This window comes from Uranotaenia lowii, chromosome 2 (genome assembly GCF_029784155.1).
Source record: "Uranotaenia lowii strain MFRU-FL chromosome 2, ASM2978415v1, whole genome shotgun sequence".
Classification (NCBI taxonomy): Eukaryota; Metazoa; Arthropoda; class Insecta; order Diptera; family Culicidae; genus Uranotaenia; species Uranotaenia lowii.
The window spans coordinates 342,766,172-342,781,950 of record NC_073692.1 but is presented as its reverse complement, the minus strand read 5'-3'; the positions used below and the strand labels follow the sequence as shown (position 1 = coordinate 342,781,950).

Below are 15,779 nucleotides of genomic sequence, written 5' to 3'. Positions count from 1 at the left end.
TTTTGGGAGCTTATAATCCTAAATTATTAGTTAGAATAACTCAGTTTCTTGTTTTGGCCTTTTCAGAATCCAATATTTCAATTGACGACAAAAATATCCTGAGCTTGCAATTTTGAACCATAATTGCGCTTGAAAATTTAAAAACTTTACACTTTTTCTCATGAATTTAATCTACCTCTTTTAAGTCGCTCTTGATTTTTTTATAAATAAATTAAAAGTTCGAATAAAGATTCAAAGTGGTTATTTTAAGCTTAGTTTTAATGCGTTATTTTACATGACATTCAGTAGTACCTATTTACTTTGTGCTTTCAATATTTAAAGCAAAATTTGAAGCTCCTTATTTTGATTTTTATCAGTTTCGCTTAAAATCAAGAAAACACATTTTTCCTAACATGTGGTTTGCAAGTGAGGAGGAATTGAACATGTTGTATTTACATATATTAAAAAATTATTATTGTAAACTTTTATTCGAACTTTATAAGCTTTATGTTTTGATAACTTTTTAAGGTGGAAAAAATGAATTTGGAAAAGGATTTGATCCCTGATTTAGATCAGTAGGACTTCTAGAGTAAAAAAAATATTTTGTGTTTAATCAAATTACATTTAACCATTATTAATGTGTTTTGAAAAAATCTCAGAAGTTCAAAATGGCTATTTTTTCCTTATTGAAAATTCATATTTCAAATCGTGATTGGATCTTATTTCATAGAAGGACATTTGACTTGTTTTGGAACTTAAAAGTATCATAAAGTATTTTAATTTATATCTGCATAGAACGTAAGGAGTGTATTCGAAAAAAAAAAATGCAACACTTTGTTTTGTGAATAACTTTTGAATGCATTGATGAAAATTGATGAAATTTTCAGTAAAGCTACCTAGTAATGTAATGAGTGCGCGTACAAAACTTGATGACAATCTGTCTAGTGGTTTTTGTTATAACGCCAAATACTGAAGTTCATGGACAAAATTTTTTGGGAAGGATCGAGAGAAATCAAGAAAAGTCACAGTGGGAGATAAAAAAACCGCTGGAAATCAACTATTCGACTAAAGTTTACATGGTCAGTGTTATAAGAAGTCCTTATAATTTGTTTTGATTATTTTAAAACTCACCGAAAAACGTCGATAACTTCGAAGTATGAAGTCCTAATAATGAGCTAAAATTTGAATGAAAGTGAAGATTATTGATTTCATGAAGTGAGAGATTTTTTGAAGCTAAATCCGAAAATATGAAAAGCGGAAGAGATAAAAAATAATTTTTTTTTCTGACTGCTGACTGCTTTTTGGCCTGCTTGTGGGGAGATATTTTGAAAAAGTTCGTGATGAATAGCAAAACGAATTCTTTAGCGTTCAACTGGCAGGTTTCCAAGCAGAAACTTTTCGATGACAAGTCTCGTCTGTATTTCCTGAAGACAATCAAGGAGAAAAAAAATGTAAAATTTAATGTCTAGTACTTGGAGAGGCTAACGATCTGAGAAAACTGCAAATTTCTTAGTCATTCATAACGATTGACTCGAGGAATACCCAAAAATACAAAGCAGACTGCCTCCAAATGCGATCATTTTCTCTGCGAAGCACTTCAATAGGTTCCACAAATTTTATACTCTGTTTTCATTGGATCTGGAATCAAACCATTACGCAAAAACGGTGGTGGAGTAATGAAAAGTCAAATATGTTGTTTTTGTGCCGAAGGAGGACGATCGACTAAATTTGTAATAACTTTGACCAAACTTAAAATTTTGAGTTATTTTGAAGGTCATGCTTCAGTAAACAGCAAACGTCATCAAAAATAGCCTTGATTTGAAAAAAAAAAAGGTTGTTCATAGTATTCATAGTATCCAAACTTGAAGTTAGAAAATTTCTTTATCAGACGTTTTTTAAAAAACCACCTGAGAGAAAATCACAAAAATTTGCATATGTAAACATTACATTACTGGCTAACTTCGCTAAAAATTTCATAAATTTACATCCATACATGCATAAATTATTCACAAAACATAGTGTAGCATTTTTTCGAATACACTCCTAACTTCAGATAAAATATGGGGCTGAGTGAGATATTTCGTACTTATTTTATAGGACTTTTGGTTGCTTGGGTGTTCGGTGTTAATGATTCAGAATTTATGATTTTTGCACTTACATCTTTTTGGCTACAAAACGCAAAATATTTCACAAATAAAACATGAAAGTTACAAAAATCAATCTACAAACAAAACCAACTACTTTAAATTATTTTTTTAGTCGTTGTTATTTGTCATGTTAAAAAAAATATTTGTGACTTCATATTTACCATGTAGTTGACGTACTGTTTTTAAAACTTTCCAGGAATTAGGCTCGAATTCATTTCATACGGATTATGAATGCATATTTTTTATTTAAATGGTTATAGAGATCATATAATATTACAAAATTTAAATAGATTTAATACAGTTACCTATATTTGGGTTAAAAATTAAAGTATCTTCAAGATTTTAGGCATCATAATCCTCGATAAATTAAAAATGCCATAAGAATCGCTCAAGGAATCATGAAGCGCCTCTAAGATCAATTCTATATTAGTGTTTGTTTCAAATTTAAGAATAAACAAGATTCTGTTACTTATACTAAGAGGCAACGAAAACTCTATCTTCAAATTGAACTGAAACCTTCATACGCTGGCTACGATTTGTGGTGCCTCAAAGAAAACAGTAGCTGCTTCAAGACGTGTGTCGATTTCTCAATCGCAGCTTTATTCTCATACTACTAGCGGGCGCATCGGATTTGAAGTTCCATAAGTTACTAATGGAACCCAACGTGTTCTGTTTGTTGTTTTTTTTTGACATATGTTCAAAGGTCATCATCTCAAAGTCGACTACTGCCGGTCGGCCAACAAAAAGACCCAACTAATGTTTTCTCCTTCATTTCGATTGCTCAATCGGTCACAACCTGAAGCAGCACAGAGCGGTCCAAAGATCCATTTAAGGTAGCCATCTAAGCGACTCAACCTTAAACTAAATCAAATTGGGAGTCCGCCGTTGTTTGGATTACATTTCGCGAAAAGTTCACCTTCCCCCAAACATGGCGATTGATCGATGTGTGTAGATATATGTTCTTTGGTTGGCTGCTGCATTTCTTGATTTGTTATTTTTTTGCTCCATCTTTCTGTCGATTATTAAACAACATTCTGCGGGTCCGAGACATTTTTGGAAATGACAATCAATCCATTCGGCCAAGGATGGCCGCTGCTGGGAGACCATCCTTGGAATTTGTTTGCTTCGTTTTAAAGTCAAATACATACCGTAGATGAAGTTCAAAGTCTGTGAAACTTATTTTGCTGTGATTCGTAAAGAAACCTTGAAGAAGAATTCTTTTGATGAACTCACCTGAAAAATAAAAAAAACAAATTTTAGTTTAATTGACATCTTGTGTTTCAGACAAATAGAATTTATCAATTTTCTAGATAAATAAAAATAGAGATGTAAACAAGTCACTCGACAAACAAATGTCAATCGCACGCTTCCCTCTGAAATATTTTGACACGCCTTCGTCGGACATAAAATATTTAAAAAAAGAGTAAGAAGGTTTCATTCACAAATGCAAAACCGCCGATCGTAGCAAAATATTTAGACCCAAACGAAAACAGTTGTCGGAGCGTTTCGAAGCTGAAAGATTAGATTACTTGAAGTCTAGGCAATTTTTGTTGCACCCTTCAAACATTCCTTCCGAACAAATCGGAGCCCATAACACACGGCTGAAGACCAAGCAACTAAAGCCAGTCTCTATTGGTATCGAGTTTCATAACTTTCCTGCCGTTCGCACAAATCATTCAATGATTTGCTTGTCATTTTAGTGCGAGGAGAAGCAAATCGAAAAATTAACAAATGAATACAGAAAAAAAAACAAATGAATGAAACTTGCGAGCGAAGGTACGTTAATGTGGCAGGGTTGTTTCGTTCCGAATCAACAAGTGTTGAGAAGGGGCATTATTTTTGGCAAGTGTGGCAAATTTTTTAATGGAATTTGGAGCATATTGTTCAGCTGAGCTCGTAATTTTTGGTTCAAACATAGCCCTATAATAATGGTGAAGGTTACATCTGTAGATAGAAAAGTATGAATGGTCAACCGATATTTGTTTATTGAATAATGCTTCATTGTTCTGAAAAGCAGTCAGCTACTTGAGGAATATGCAATCGTAATACTTGAAAAAATTTCGAAAATGATATTTTCCTTGCAGTTGAATAGAGTACTACAACATCAAACAAACATCGCGAGGAGTGGATGCTAGCCCTAAAAAAAATTAAAACTATTCAAATCTTTTTCATACAATATCCATCACGAACAAAACACGACACTTTGAGTACATCAAAAATCAAATTCTTAGAATCGGTTTTAGATCATGGGTTCCATAATGATAAAAGCCTGTTGAATCTACTTTAGACATAGTCAAAATGTTTTCAAAGATTCGAAAATCTAATCCAAAACAAAAAAGTATCGCAATTTAATAAATAATTGTCAAACTTATTCAAGTTTTTGAATTTTATTTTTTCAAAGTGTCGAAAATTTTACTTGAGTAACCCATTATTAGTATTTTTCCGAGATGCCGTCATATAAAAGATGGTTTCCAATATTCTAAGCTACTATTTAAAGGTTGTTGCTTCAGAATCTCACAATTTAGGCTTTTTTCAAACACTTTCATCTGTAGGAGTAATGTCTGATACTTTAGATTTGGGAGTTTCATATTTACTTGGAACATTAGACCAAGTGGAGAGTGATCTAACGAATATGAGATATCCATGAAATTGAGGAACGGTTGTCATGGACCGAGTGATTTTTAGGAATGTTCATCAAGCTATGTCGTGAGATGGAAAATTATGTAAATTAAATAATGAAACATGAATTTATTTGACAAAAATAAATTGGATTGTATAACTACACTACATACACTCCATACTTCATACTTATTAAATTGTTACACCCAAAAAGAATACAGTAGATTCTCGATTTTACCACTTTTCTTTTTGATCACTACTCACCAAATTCACGCTCGTTTTTTATCGCGGTAGGGATATTGTAAATTGGTAATGCGAATTAAGGTAAGCTGTCTTCCAGGTTCTTTAAAGAAGGACTTTTCGTTGATGAAGAAAATTCCTTTTTGGCTTTCATATGTGAAAATAGACTGAGTCAATTTGTGGTCATTTTTCAATTTCTCAAACCTTGAAGTCTTGAAAGCTTCGATTCGGTTCAAAACTGGTCCATGATTTTTGGTAAAATTTTTATGTCACGTTACATGAGTAAATTTGAACTTTTATGTTTAAATGGGAGAATCAAATATTTTGTTCTGAAAAATCAACATCATTTTGATACTTCTGGGGAACCGAGCCGAATAATGGGTTTTGTGCCAATTTATGAATTCTTCAACGGAACTTTTTGCTGAACAGCTTTGTCGAAGAGCGTAGCTTCGTATTTCATTATCAAAAAATTTATTAGTTATTGATTAGAAGAATGTTTTTTCGCTTTAAAAAACAATATATTAAATTGACATCACTGCTGCTGCCTAGCAAAGTATTGCTTGTAAAGTAGTCATACTATACCTCGCTAGGTACTAGCAGTGATGTCAACTGAATTGATTGTTTTTCGAAGCCAAAAAACAAAACCCCTATTCAACAGTGAATAACCTTTTTGCCAAATTAGAAACGAAATTACGGTCTACGACAAATATGTTCAGCGAAAAAATTCCGTTGAAGAATTTATTAATTGACACAAAACCCATCATCAGGCTAGGTTCAACTTTCCCATGCAAACATAAAAGTTCAAATTTACTCATTTAAACGTTTTTAAAAAAATCTAGATAAATCCTAGATTAGTTTTGAAGCACGACGAAGCTTTTAAGAAGCCAGGGTTTGAGAAATTAAAAAATGACCCAAATTGACTCAGTCTAATGTGACAATGACTCGCAAAACTACTTTAAAATTATCGAAATATTCTATGTTTAATATCCAGTGAATCAAAAATCACTTACTTAAAATGATAAAGGGCCATGGTCAATCTGACCGATTTCGGAACGAAATGTGTAAAAATTATCGGATCTAAACTTGCGGCATTTGAGAAGAATGCTTTTGACCTCAAGATGAAATGAATCCATAAAAGAAGCAATTCGGACGTCCTGGCTCGTGACCTTGGCCAATCTGACCGATTGCGGAACGAAATTTGTCAAAATTTTAGAAGTGAGACAAGAGAACTGAAAAATGACCAGTTAGGAAGTGAAAAGTTAAAAGTGACATGAGAAGTAAATCGTAAGAAATGAGACATGAAACAGTGAGAAGTTATGAGCCATCAGAATTGAGGACATAAGAAGACATTTCAGACCAAGAACTTTTTTCATTTTCACAGTTTACCGCAACTATTTATGGTATCACCAAAAAAATTTCGGGAATTCCTGAATCCCGGGAATCGCTGTAAAATCCCAAGAATTCCCAAACTCAATAGACACAGCTAACACACTTAAAATTTACTCGACCTTTATTGAAAAAATTGGACAGATTCAGTAAGGAAAATTGTTGTTCTCTCTTGATATAGGGCTTAGACTTTAACTTTTTTTTCTACAAGCTGGTTAATATATTTAATTTGATTAAAAAATATTTTTTGTTCGGAAATTTAGAACGACAAAGGATTTGTTAAACCAAACAATTTCAATATAGAAACGATATGAGAAGAATTGGATTGTTTTATTTTGAACTTTCGTTTCGCAAACTGTTGACAGTAGCAAAATGATCGGCATGGGAAATACACTTTATGGAGCAAAGGGATAGAAATCCGGAAATTTGATGAGTAACCTGAAGTCTACTAAACCAACATTTATCGATTGTGAAAAATCTTTCTAAATTATTTCATTTTTTTGCAGCAAGAAGCGATTAATATTGTCGTTAAAAGTATAAGGTAATAAACTCTGTTTTAAAATCATATTTTTTTCTATTTCTCAGTACCTACTCTGAATAATTCGATATATTTGCATGAAATTAAACCATTTTGGTTTAATTTAATGCAAGAATTTTGCATGCAATATAGAAGAAATTTAAAAAAAAAATGGAAAATTACTTTGTTTTAAGGTAACTGAGAAATTTATGTAAAATACCATATTTTTGCAACAATTTAATCTTGTTATAAGCATTAAAATTAGTTGAAATTTTTGAATAATATTTTTGAAATGAAGAGTTAATTTTGAATAATATTTTAGGTTTTATATTTTTGAATTGAATTTTCCAGGCATCAAAATTTTGTGATATTTTTTTTTTTAACCATATACATACAGATTCCGTAAGCAGTAGAGTGTTGAAATCTAGTTTTTTTTTTAATTTTTCCAATGATCTCGGGAATTCCCTGGAAAAGGATCTTCAGATTTTCCGATTCCAATGAACGTAAATATGGCCGGAAAATCGGCTCTCTATTCAGAACTGTTTTCCCCAGAACAAATATCAATAAAAAAATTCATCTTTCAACTAGGTTAAGGATGGTAAATATTTATATGATCAAATTTGCAGAATCATGTATGCATTAATGTCATTATTGCAAAAATAGTAAAACAGTAGAGAAAATTAAAAAGAAAATAGAATTATGTAGTTCCTAAATCATGCTCCTGTTTCTTCTCATTTATGTTCAAAATTAGTCACAAATCATAAAAAGACGGATTCAAATTATTTTTTTCTAGATTGTTGTACATTGCATATCAAAAAAATTCTTTTATGAACTTTGATTAAAAATAAAGATAAGAGCAAACTTCAAAGGCAAAATGTTATTTTTAATGAATTTCATCAAGTTCAATTTTTAAACAATTTAAAGGATTTTAGAAACGCCATTTCCACATTGTATTAATGTTCATTAAAATTTCAGTTAAAAAATTATCTGAGCTTTGTTTTTAAATCCGTAAAAAAGAAAAAAAGCGAATTCTTAACTTGATAAGAACAATCATCAAAGTGTCGGTTTTATTTTGAAATTACATTTTTCGAAAGAACATTTTTGAATTGTTGAAAATTTTCTGTTTAGGTATAATTGAAGTTCATGATGAGACACGAACGGCTCAAACGTGCTAAAATGTCTAAATTTAAACTAAGGAAGTTCATGGTAAATGTCCCATTCGATTAAATAAAAAAAATTTTTTTTTAATTTCTAAAATGTTAAATTCTATTTCCGTCTTGGATTATTTAAAAATATCGGGTTTTAATATATATTTTTTTTCAGAAAAATTTGTTTAATCTGTTGTTCAACTCACCGACTCGGAAGGTTTTTTTTAAACTGCTGTTGAATAATCAAAAATTTAAATTACTTGTTCTATTTACGTTTAAGATACTATTTAATGCAAATTATTTTAAAAAGAATGAACATATATTTTGAAATTTCTACATCTCCATTATTTTTGACATGTTTGAGAGTGTCGAGAAGATAATATTTAGTTTTGTCGGAAAAATCACATTTTGGAAAAAGCACGAACTTACAAAAATAATATCATTAAAGCTATTAAATATTAACTATTTGGAAAATATGCTTAATAATCTAGATAGGTTTACAACAGGGCCGGATTTAGCCATCGGGGGGCCCGGGGCAAATTTTCTCGGGGGGGGGGGGGGGGGGGGGGTCTATGATTCGTCGTTTTTTTTCAATGCTATCCCAGAGAAAACAAAAAAATTTAAACGTATAAAAGAACTGAAGATGTGTTCTTTATATTCTCTTCAAATAGCCATGTTTTCGTTGTTTCTGGTATCTTCAAATAAAAACTGGTCATTTATCAAGTGCAAACATTGCGGAAGAGTTTAGAAATTTCTCAAAAATGAAGGTCTGATTGGAGCTTCCAAATGCAAAACTTTATTCTTATTTTTTATTCTTCATATCTTATCACCAACTAAAATTCTCTTATTTAGAAAAAGGACCGAATAGATATTTTAGGTGTTTTTCATTTCATCATTGACCGTCGAGGAATTTTCACCTTATGACAAATGGAAAGTATTATGAAGATTTGAAACATAGAACACAAAATTCAAAAATAAAATATACAAAATAATTAAATTCAAATTCTATAGAGATACAGATATAAGAGTTGGTTAGGTTATTTTCACAACCACAACTCAATGTCTCATATCTAAATTATAATTTCAAATCAAGTATTGAAAAACGAAATATTAATTTAATATAAAAAATGGAGATTTAAAGTTACAATCACAGCAGAAATTGCACCAAATGTATATTTCAATTTTATATCTTTGAAACACAAAAAGCGTTTTCATGAGATGTTTATGAATATGATTCTCATCAGATAAAAAAAATCTTATCATATTGTTTTTCTAAATGTGACAAAAGTTTCATTCGATGCCCCCAAAGCCAAAAGGGTAGAAGTGAGAAAAAAACAGAATAGAGATTAAATGTTTAAAATACAGAATCAGTTATCATTGAAACAAAATCAGATAAGAAATCCAAATGAGTTTAGTACCTTAAACAAAGATTGTAAGTTCTCAAAATTCAGAAAAACCATAAAACTGAACTTCAATAACTGAAGAAACAACACAAGACTTGAAAATCTCGATGAATTGAATCTGGAAAAATATAAGATGGAAAAAACAAAGAAATATTCATGTTAAGAGAATCACTCAATGATATTAGCAACTCAACTATAAGATCGTTTTGATGATAATTTGAGAATGATCATTTAAAAATGATTCAGGATATTAACTTCAGTAGATGGGAAAATGTTGGTTAAATCAGTTGAAAATGTTTAAATACGAATTTTAAACCTTAGACAGAAACTGGAATGGAAATTCAATAAAGAAACTCAGTACTGTCAATTGGTGCAATTTACGCAACTACAGTTTTTTTTTAAAGATTTTGTTTTCAAAAATAGGGAGCAAAAAAAATTTTTATCAACCAACGGTTATTTCAATGAAAATGATTGATAAGTAAAAAGTTTTAATAATACCCGATATTAACCCGGACATTTCCCGGGTAAAAATCTGAGATGTTTTTCATGAAACTTCTCTGTACTCTCTTAGCACTGTGAGCCAGTTTTGACGAAATTAGCTGCTATTTTTGAGCAGTAACCATTACTTGGAAGGTTAACGTAAAAATAAACATTATAATTGTGCAAGACGTTTGTCTGGAATGAAAATGAGAAGATACTGACAAATATCCTGACTGACATTTTTCGGTAAAAAAATGAAAATTTGAGGTACATATTTCTCCTCATATTTTTTTTCGAATTCGGTTTACATTTTTTTTCCCAGATTTTGAGAATTTTGAATTTCAATACCAAGATTTTGATGTTCTCAGCCCGGAAAAATCGGGAGAAATTCTTCATTGTTCACCCCAAGGGCCCCTCTTAGTTTATGTGAGAGGAAAACTATTCTAGATATTAATTCACGGGGCCCCCTTTAGTTGTTATATTTCAAGTTTTCAATCCGATTTTCTTGTTTGATAACTTTTCGTTTATTTGTAGAAATTTAAGTAGTATGGTTTGAGTCATGTTAAAACTTTTTTTTTCCCTCGGGGGGCCCTCTTGAGCCGGGGGGCCCGAGGCAATTGCCCCTTTTGCCCCCTCTTTAATCCGGCCTTGGTTTACAATATTGTCCTCTTCTTATAAAAATGGAATAAGTTCAACAGGGCAAGAACACATTTAAAAAAGACATCCATGAAAATTTTTTAGTTTAACTGGTTGATAAATAAAAATTGAACTGAGTGGTTTTTTGGAACTTATACATTTGAATTATTTTCAAAATAGTGTTTAATTTTTTTTTGTTTCCAATATAATTTTCCAGCTCTAGACAAAAATATGTTTTTAACAACAATGCATTCAAACAGCTTGCAATGTCAATTGATTTTTTTTACTTTGCTTTCGAATTCATCAACGATATAATCATTGATCCTATTTGCCTATTTTGCCGATTTTACTGTTGAGTAATGGCCCAATGAATTCTTCACATGTGTCATGTAATCAAATTCACAAAACAAATAAAATTCTCTAGCGGACCAAAATACTAGTTTTTTCCAGATATTTGAAAAAAAAATTTTTTTTGACTCCATTTTGAAAAATAAATTATTTCTGCATATGCCTGGATGGTTTTTTCATCTTAAAAAGTTATATTTTTTATCTACTTGCTTTAAATCCAGATTCTGTACATACAAAAGACAGATTTTGTTTTATGGCACATATTTGTACAAATTATGAGTCATTTGATCAAGCATTTTTTTTAAACTGTTTGAAATATTGCATGCGAGCACACAACAAAAAACTAAACATATTTAAAGCGCAGTACCTGCAGAACTATATTTCACCATTTTTTTTAAATAAATATGTTAAATAGTTTGTTTTCTTTTCAAGGGATTTAAAACCTCCTCATCTAGTTTATGTGAAGCAGTGTTTTAAAAAAGGCATAATTGATTTAATGGTCTCTCAGTTTTAACAAACTTTTTCAAAATTTTCTTCAAAAAAAAAAATTGGTAATTTTTCAAATAAAAAAACACTATGCGCCAAAATTGCTGTTAAAATAATACAGTTGATATGAAATTGGCATTCAATTGATTATTTTTCTAAATGTGCTTAAATTATAAGAAGAGTCATACTGAGATGATTCCATAAGCAAGGCCCTCCACCTATTTTTGGATCTCAAAATTTACCATTTTATAAATTCGTACATACCCAAAAAGGTGAAAATTTCAATTAAAACTCTTTTAAATGAAGACTTAATTTACCGGTCTAGCGGTGAAAAGTGATGTCCTTTTTAGTAGGGACATCTATAGATAAGGAAAATTTTTTTTCATATGGGTTGATAGAAGGTTAGATGAAATGAAAGATGTTGAAAATGAACGGGTAGAATTTATTTAGAAGCATATCACTTTTAAATTTGTCATTATATCAAATTTCGATTTGATAAATATGTCGGAAAAGCCTTCTTTAAACAAGATAAGACATCTTTCTCAACCAAAAAAAAATTGGAAAAATACTTAGCAAACAATATTAATATATTCGTCCTTCTCACAGATTTGGCTATACCAAACCGATTCTATTTAGTTAAAATCGTTATTAATCTTACCCAACTGTCAATTCTATTTATTTTTCATTTTTTGATTAACACATTGCAAAACACGTTTCCAACACTGTGCTATTTGAATTAAAATCAGTTCTCATAAATAAGCATCCTTTTTTCTTTTGAAGTTTTGTAAAAAAAGTTTTAAAAAATTGAAATATTTACTTATCAGAATGTTGGTGTAGTAAAAAATCTGCAAAAATCAAAACAAAATTATGATAGATAAACGATATTAAAAAACAGAATTTTTGTCTTAGTTATGTCTTATTCAATACTTCTCACACTATTTTAAGAGTTCGAGAATTTTTTCAATTTAATGTCTAATTTGATCAAAGTTTGTCTACTAAATTTGAAAAAATAAAAAAGCTATTTGATTAATGTTGTGTTTCGCGTTGATAATTTATGGCCATGGGAGTTCATTTAATTTTGTTTGGACGCCACTTCTCCGTACGAATATTTGATGTTACTGTTGAAATATTATTTTGCTTATGATGGGAATGTGATTTGGCGGATTTTTTGTGACGATTTTTAATCTTTCTGATTTTATGAGGCCTTCCAAACGCCTCAAAACTAGAGTGCGCTTGGTAGATTTCAACGCTCTCATATCGATGGAGACCACTTTTAATTTCAATGGTATTAAGCAATCTAAATCTAATATGAATACATTGCTGATTATAAGATGGGTAGTACAGGTAATATGTAGTATAAATATGGTACAATTTTACATACTTTTTGGTAACCTTTTTGTAGAATGTCATTGAAACAAATCAAGGAGATTTTCCAGACATTTTTGTTCGAAAGAAGACGGTGAAGATTTGGTTACATTGTACAAAAGATTATAGATTATGACAAACATTATGTTCTCAGTATATGGTCATTTCGGAAGACTACTACTATACTATATTGAAGAGCACGGACTGAAATCAACTTCAATTTTCAAAAAGCAAACATACAGCTATTCAATTTACTTAGAGAAACTCAAACGATAATAAAAATTCGTCCAGAGGGTTTATTCATCCCTGAAAACTTAAAAAATGGAATCTGAATTTTTCATGCTTATTGAAACTTTGAAAAAGGACGAAATTGCTATGCTACTTATTTTGAATAAGGTTTCACATAACTTTTTGTATTTATTGAATCTAAAGCAGAGCAGAAGGAGAGAAGAGAACTATATGACGACGTGGTTTTTTATTAAATCAGATTTTGATAAAGGATCATCTGGACCTCTCAAAATAGAAAAAGTTATTTCTGAAATCTGCTGGTTTACTCATTTGCGGTTTGGATTCAAGAGAAAAGCATATTTTTCATCCGCATTTTTTTATCTCATTTTAAACGAGGTTCTCGAACTTGTTTTGTTTTTAAAATTAATTCAAGACAGTTTTTTTTTGTTTCGATTATAGTCGTTTTACCATCTTTATGGCATTCGCGACTTAATTCAAGACAGTGATATCAGATTTTGTATGATTTTGAAGTGCAGATTTGAACTGATTTCAGTTGAACTTGAGCCTAATACGAATGAATTGTTTCTTGATCAATAATTTTTTTGTAATTTGTGATTTAGTTTCTTTCAACCTTGAGAACCATTTGCATCAACCAAAGCGTTACCTTTTTCTCTAAAACTCGCCCTTCGACTGTCCTGGCTGTGATTGTTGGTGCTGCTGCTGATAGCGTTTTTCGGTTTCAGAAAGATAACCCTTGGCTGTTCCATTCTGCCCTCCCTCGTTCAATTCCCGCCCAGGAGGTTCGCCGCAATTTTCCAGCTCACTGAACACTCACGACAGGATCATTGATGCTGGGAGCGGAAAGCGTTAAACAATTGCAGGAAAAAAACACACGCCCGGTTGATTTTAACGTGCAGCCATAAAACTTGCGGTATCTGAATACGCACGGCAGAATGACTGAGACTTAATTTTTGTGATTCAGGCGTACGCACGCGAAGCGCAACTCGATTGATAATTTTTTAAGTTCTGTTCTAAATGTCAGGCAGCAATCAATTGAAACGAATTTAATTTCTATCCGTTTCCGATGGGGTAATTTTTATTACGTTTTTCCTGCTGCTGGCTGCTGATTCTTGCCAATGATGAAGTAAGAACAAACCACTTGTTAGCACTTTTACTGGCACTGGTTGTGTCTGAGACTTCTCCGAATCGTCAGAGATCTTGTTCCGCGATATCGAATTATGTTGCTCGTTTTTTTTTTCGTTTTGTTGTTTAACTTGAACTCACGGTCGTTTTTTTTTGTTGCCTTCACCAGAAAGCTCATTCACTCACTTACTTATGACAATTTGCTCACTCTTGTTGTTTTCCGCCGTTGAACTTGATTTGGTTTTATAGTTTTTTTGTTTCACTTTATTCTCTGCTGAATCAACTTCGTCAACTTCTTCATTCACACTACCTAATCGTTGGATTTCTCGATTTCATCTTCCCGGCTATTTCAGCACTTGTTTTTTTTTATTGACCGTGCCTAAAAAGTGTAACAAACGGTTTGATTAATTTGTCGTTTTTTTCTTCAGTTCATTCCCTCATTTGTCTCTCTTTTTGCCATCAGCTCCCAGAACAGTTCTTTTTATTCATCAACTATATCAGATGGCAAACAGGAGATTCTCGGGATTGCTTCCCTCGGCCTTTCATGTGCAAAGTGATTCCTTCGTAGCGTTTTTGTTTTTCGCACCAATTCGGGGAAAAACACAGAAAAAAAAGAATGATTAAACACTTAATACTTTAGCCGCGGACTGTCTTTTGCGATTTGCGTTAGGATTTTCTCAAGCCATTTTAGCCAACTAATGAGCGAACGAGCAGCAATTTGCCGATTGAGGCGTGGCCCAGGCCACAACCCGTTGATCCCAGAATTCCAACTTCATTTCTCCTCGCCACCAAAACCCAGTAAGACCCTAGAATTTCGGGAAAAGGGAGCTCCCCGAGGTACCGCTATTTGGCCGAGCAACGACGACGACGACGTACAATAAACCCCAAAATTAGTCAGAATTATGGTTTTCTTAAACAATTTGCCCTTAGAGAGTCCGAATAGGGGCCCCCTCGCTTGCCTTCAGGGGGTTATTAGAGTTGGTTTTGGTCAGTTAAAAGTGCTGCTGGAGCCTTTGGGTCTGTTATTTTTCAGTTGATATAGCGCTCTCTGTAAACCGTCTGGTTGCTTGCAGGTTCTCGCGGATGGATTTGCTTCGCATTTCGGGAAATGAGTTGAAGATGAGCATGTGAAATGGACCAGTAAAAATGTTCAACCATCATCATCATCATCGCCGCGTGGCTAGTTTGGCAGAATCTGACTCAAGACCCAAAGCCAGTATCGTTAATTGAAAATTAACGTCCCTGCTGATAGCCAACTTCCATATGATGAAAGCCTGAAGGTAAATCAGCTGACCGAACGTTTTTCTGGCTAGAATCTTTAATCTTGCATTTGGTTGAACAACGAATATTAAAGCTTAATTGATTTGTAGCAATGAAGTTAAGCCTTAATTCTGGAGTTTGTTATAACAGTTTCCTATTGAAGGCTCTGTTTCGTTTTTAGAAAATAAGCATTCTCTCATGAATATATTTGAAATTTTCCCACTTACAAAATCTGAATCGGGCTTTATCCCGAGTATTTAATATTAATTAGAAAAGGTCATACAAGAAAAACTGTTATTTACCTTTTTGGGGGAATTTTTTCTCTCTCTAAAGCTCCATAGTTCTCACTAAAGCTCCCCATTTTGCGACATTTTAAATGATCACTCAAACTTCT

The 15,779-nt window shown here is 31.9% G+C and overlaps 1 protein-coding gene across 3 annotated transcripts in view; it reads right to left on the bottom strand.

Annotated features, from left to right (window-relative positions):
• LOC129748868 (uncharacterized) overlaps window positions 1–15,779 on the bottom strand; it is a 505,296-nt gene that overhangs the window by 60,722 nt on the left and 428,795 nt on the right. For 2 of the 3 annotated variants that reach the window (XM_055743631.1, XM_055743632.1), the window contains exon 2: window positions 13,647–14,504. The exons of the other annotated variant lie outside the window; for it this stretch is intronic. In XM_055743631.1, the coding sequence (XP_055599606.1) occupies window positions 13,647–13,749 (103 nt within the window). In that variant the 5' untranslated portion in view covers window positions 13,750–14,504. The remainder of the gene's footprint in view (window positions 1–13,646; window positions 14,505–15,779) is intronic. 3 annotated transcript variants of the gene reach the window in all.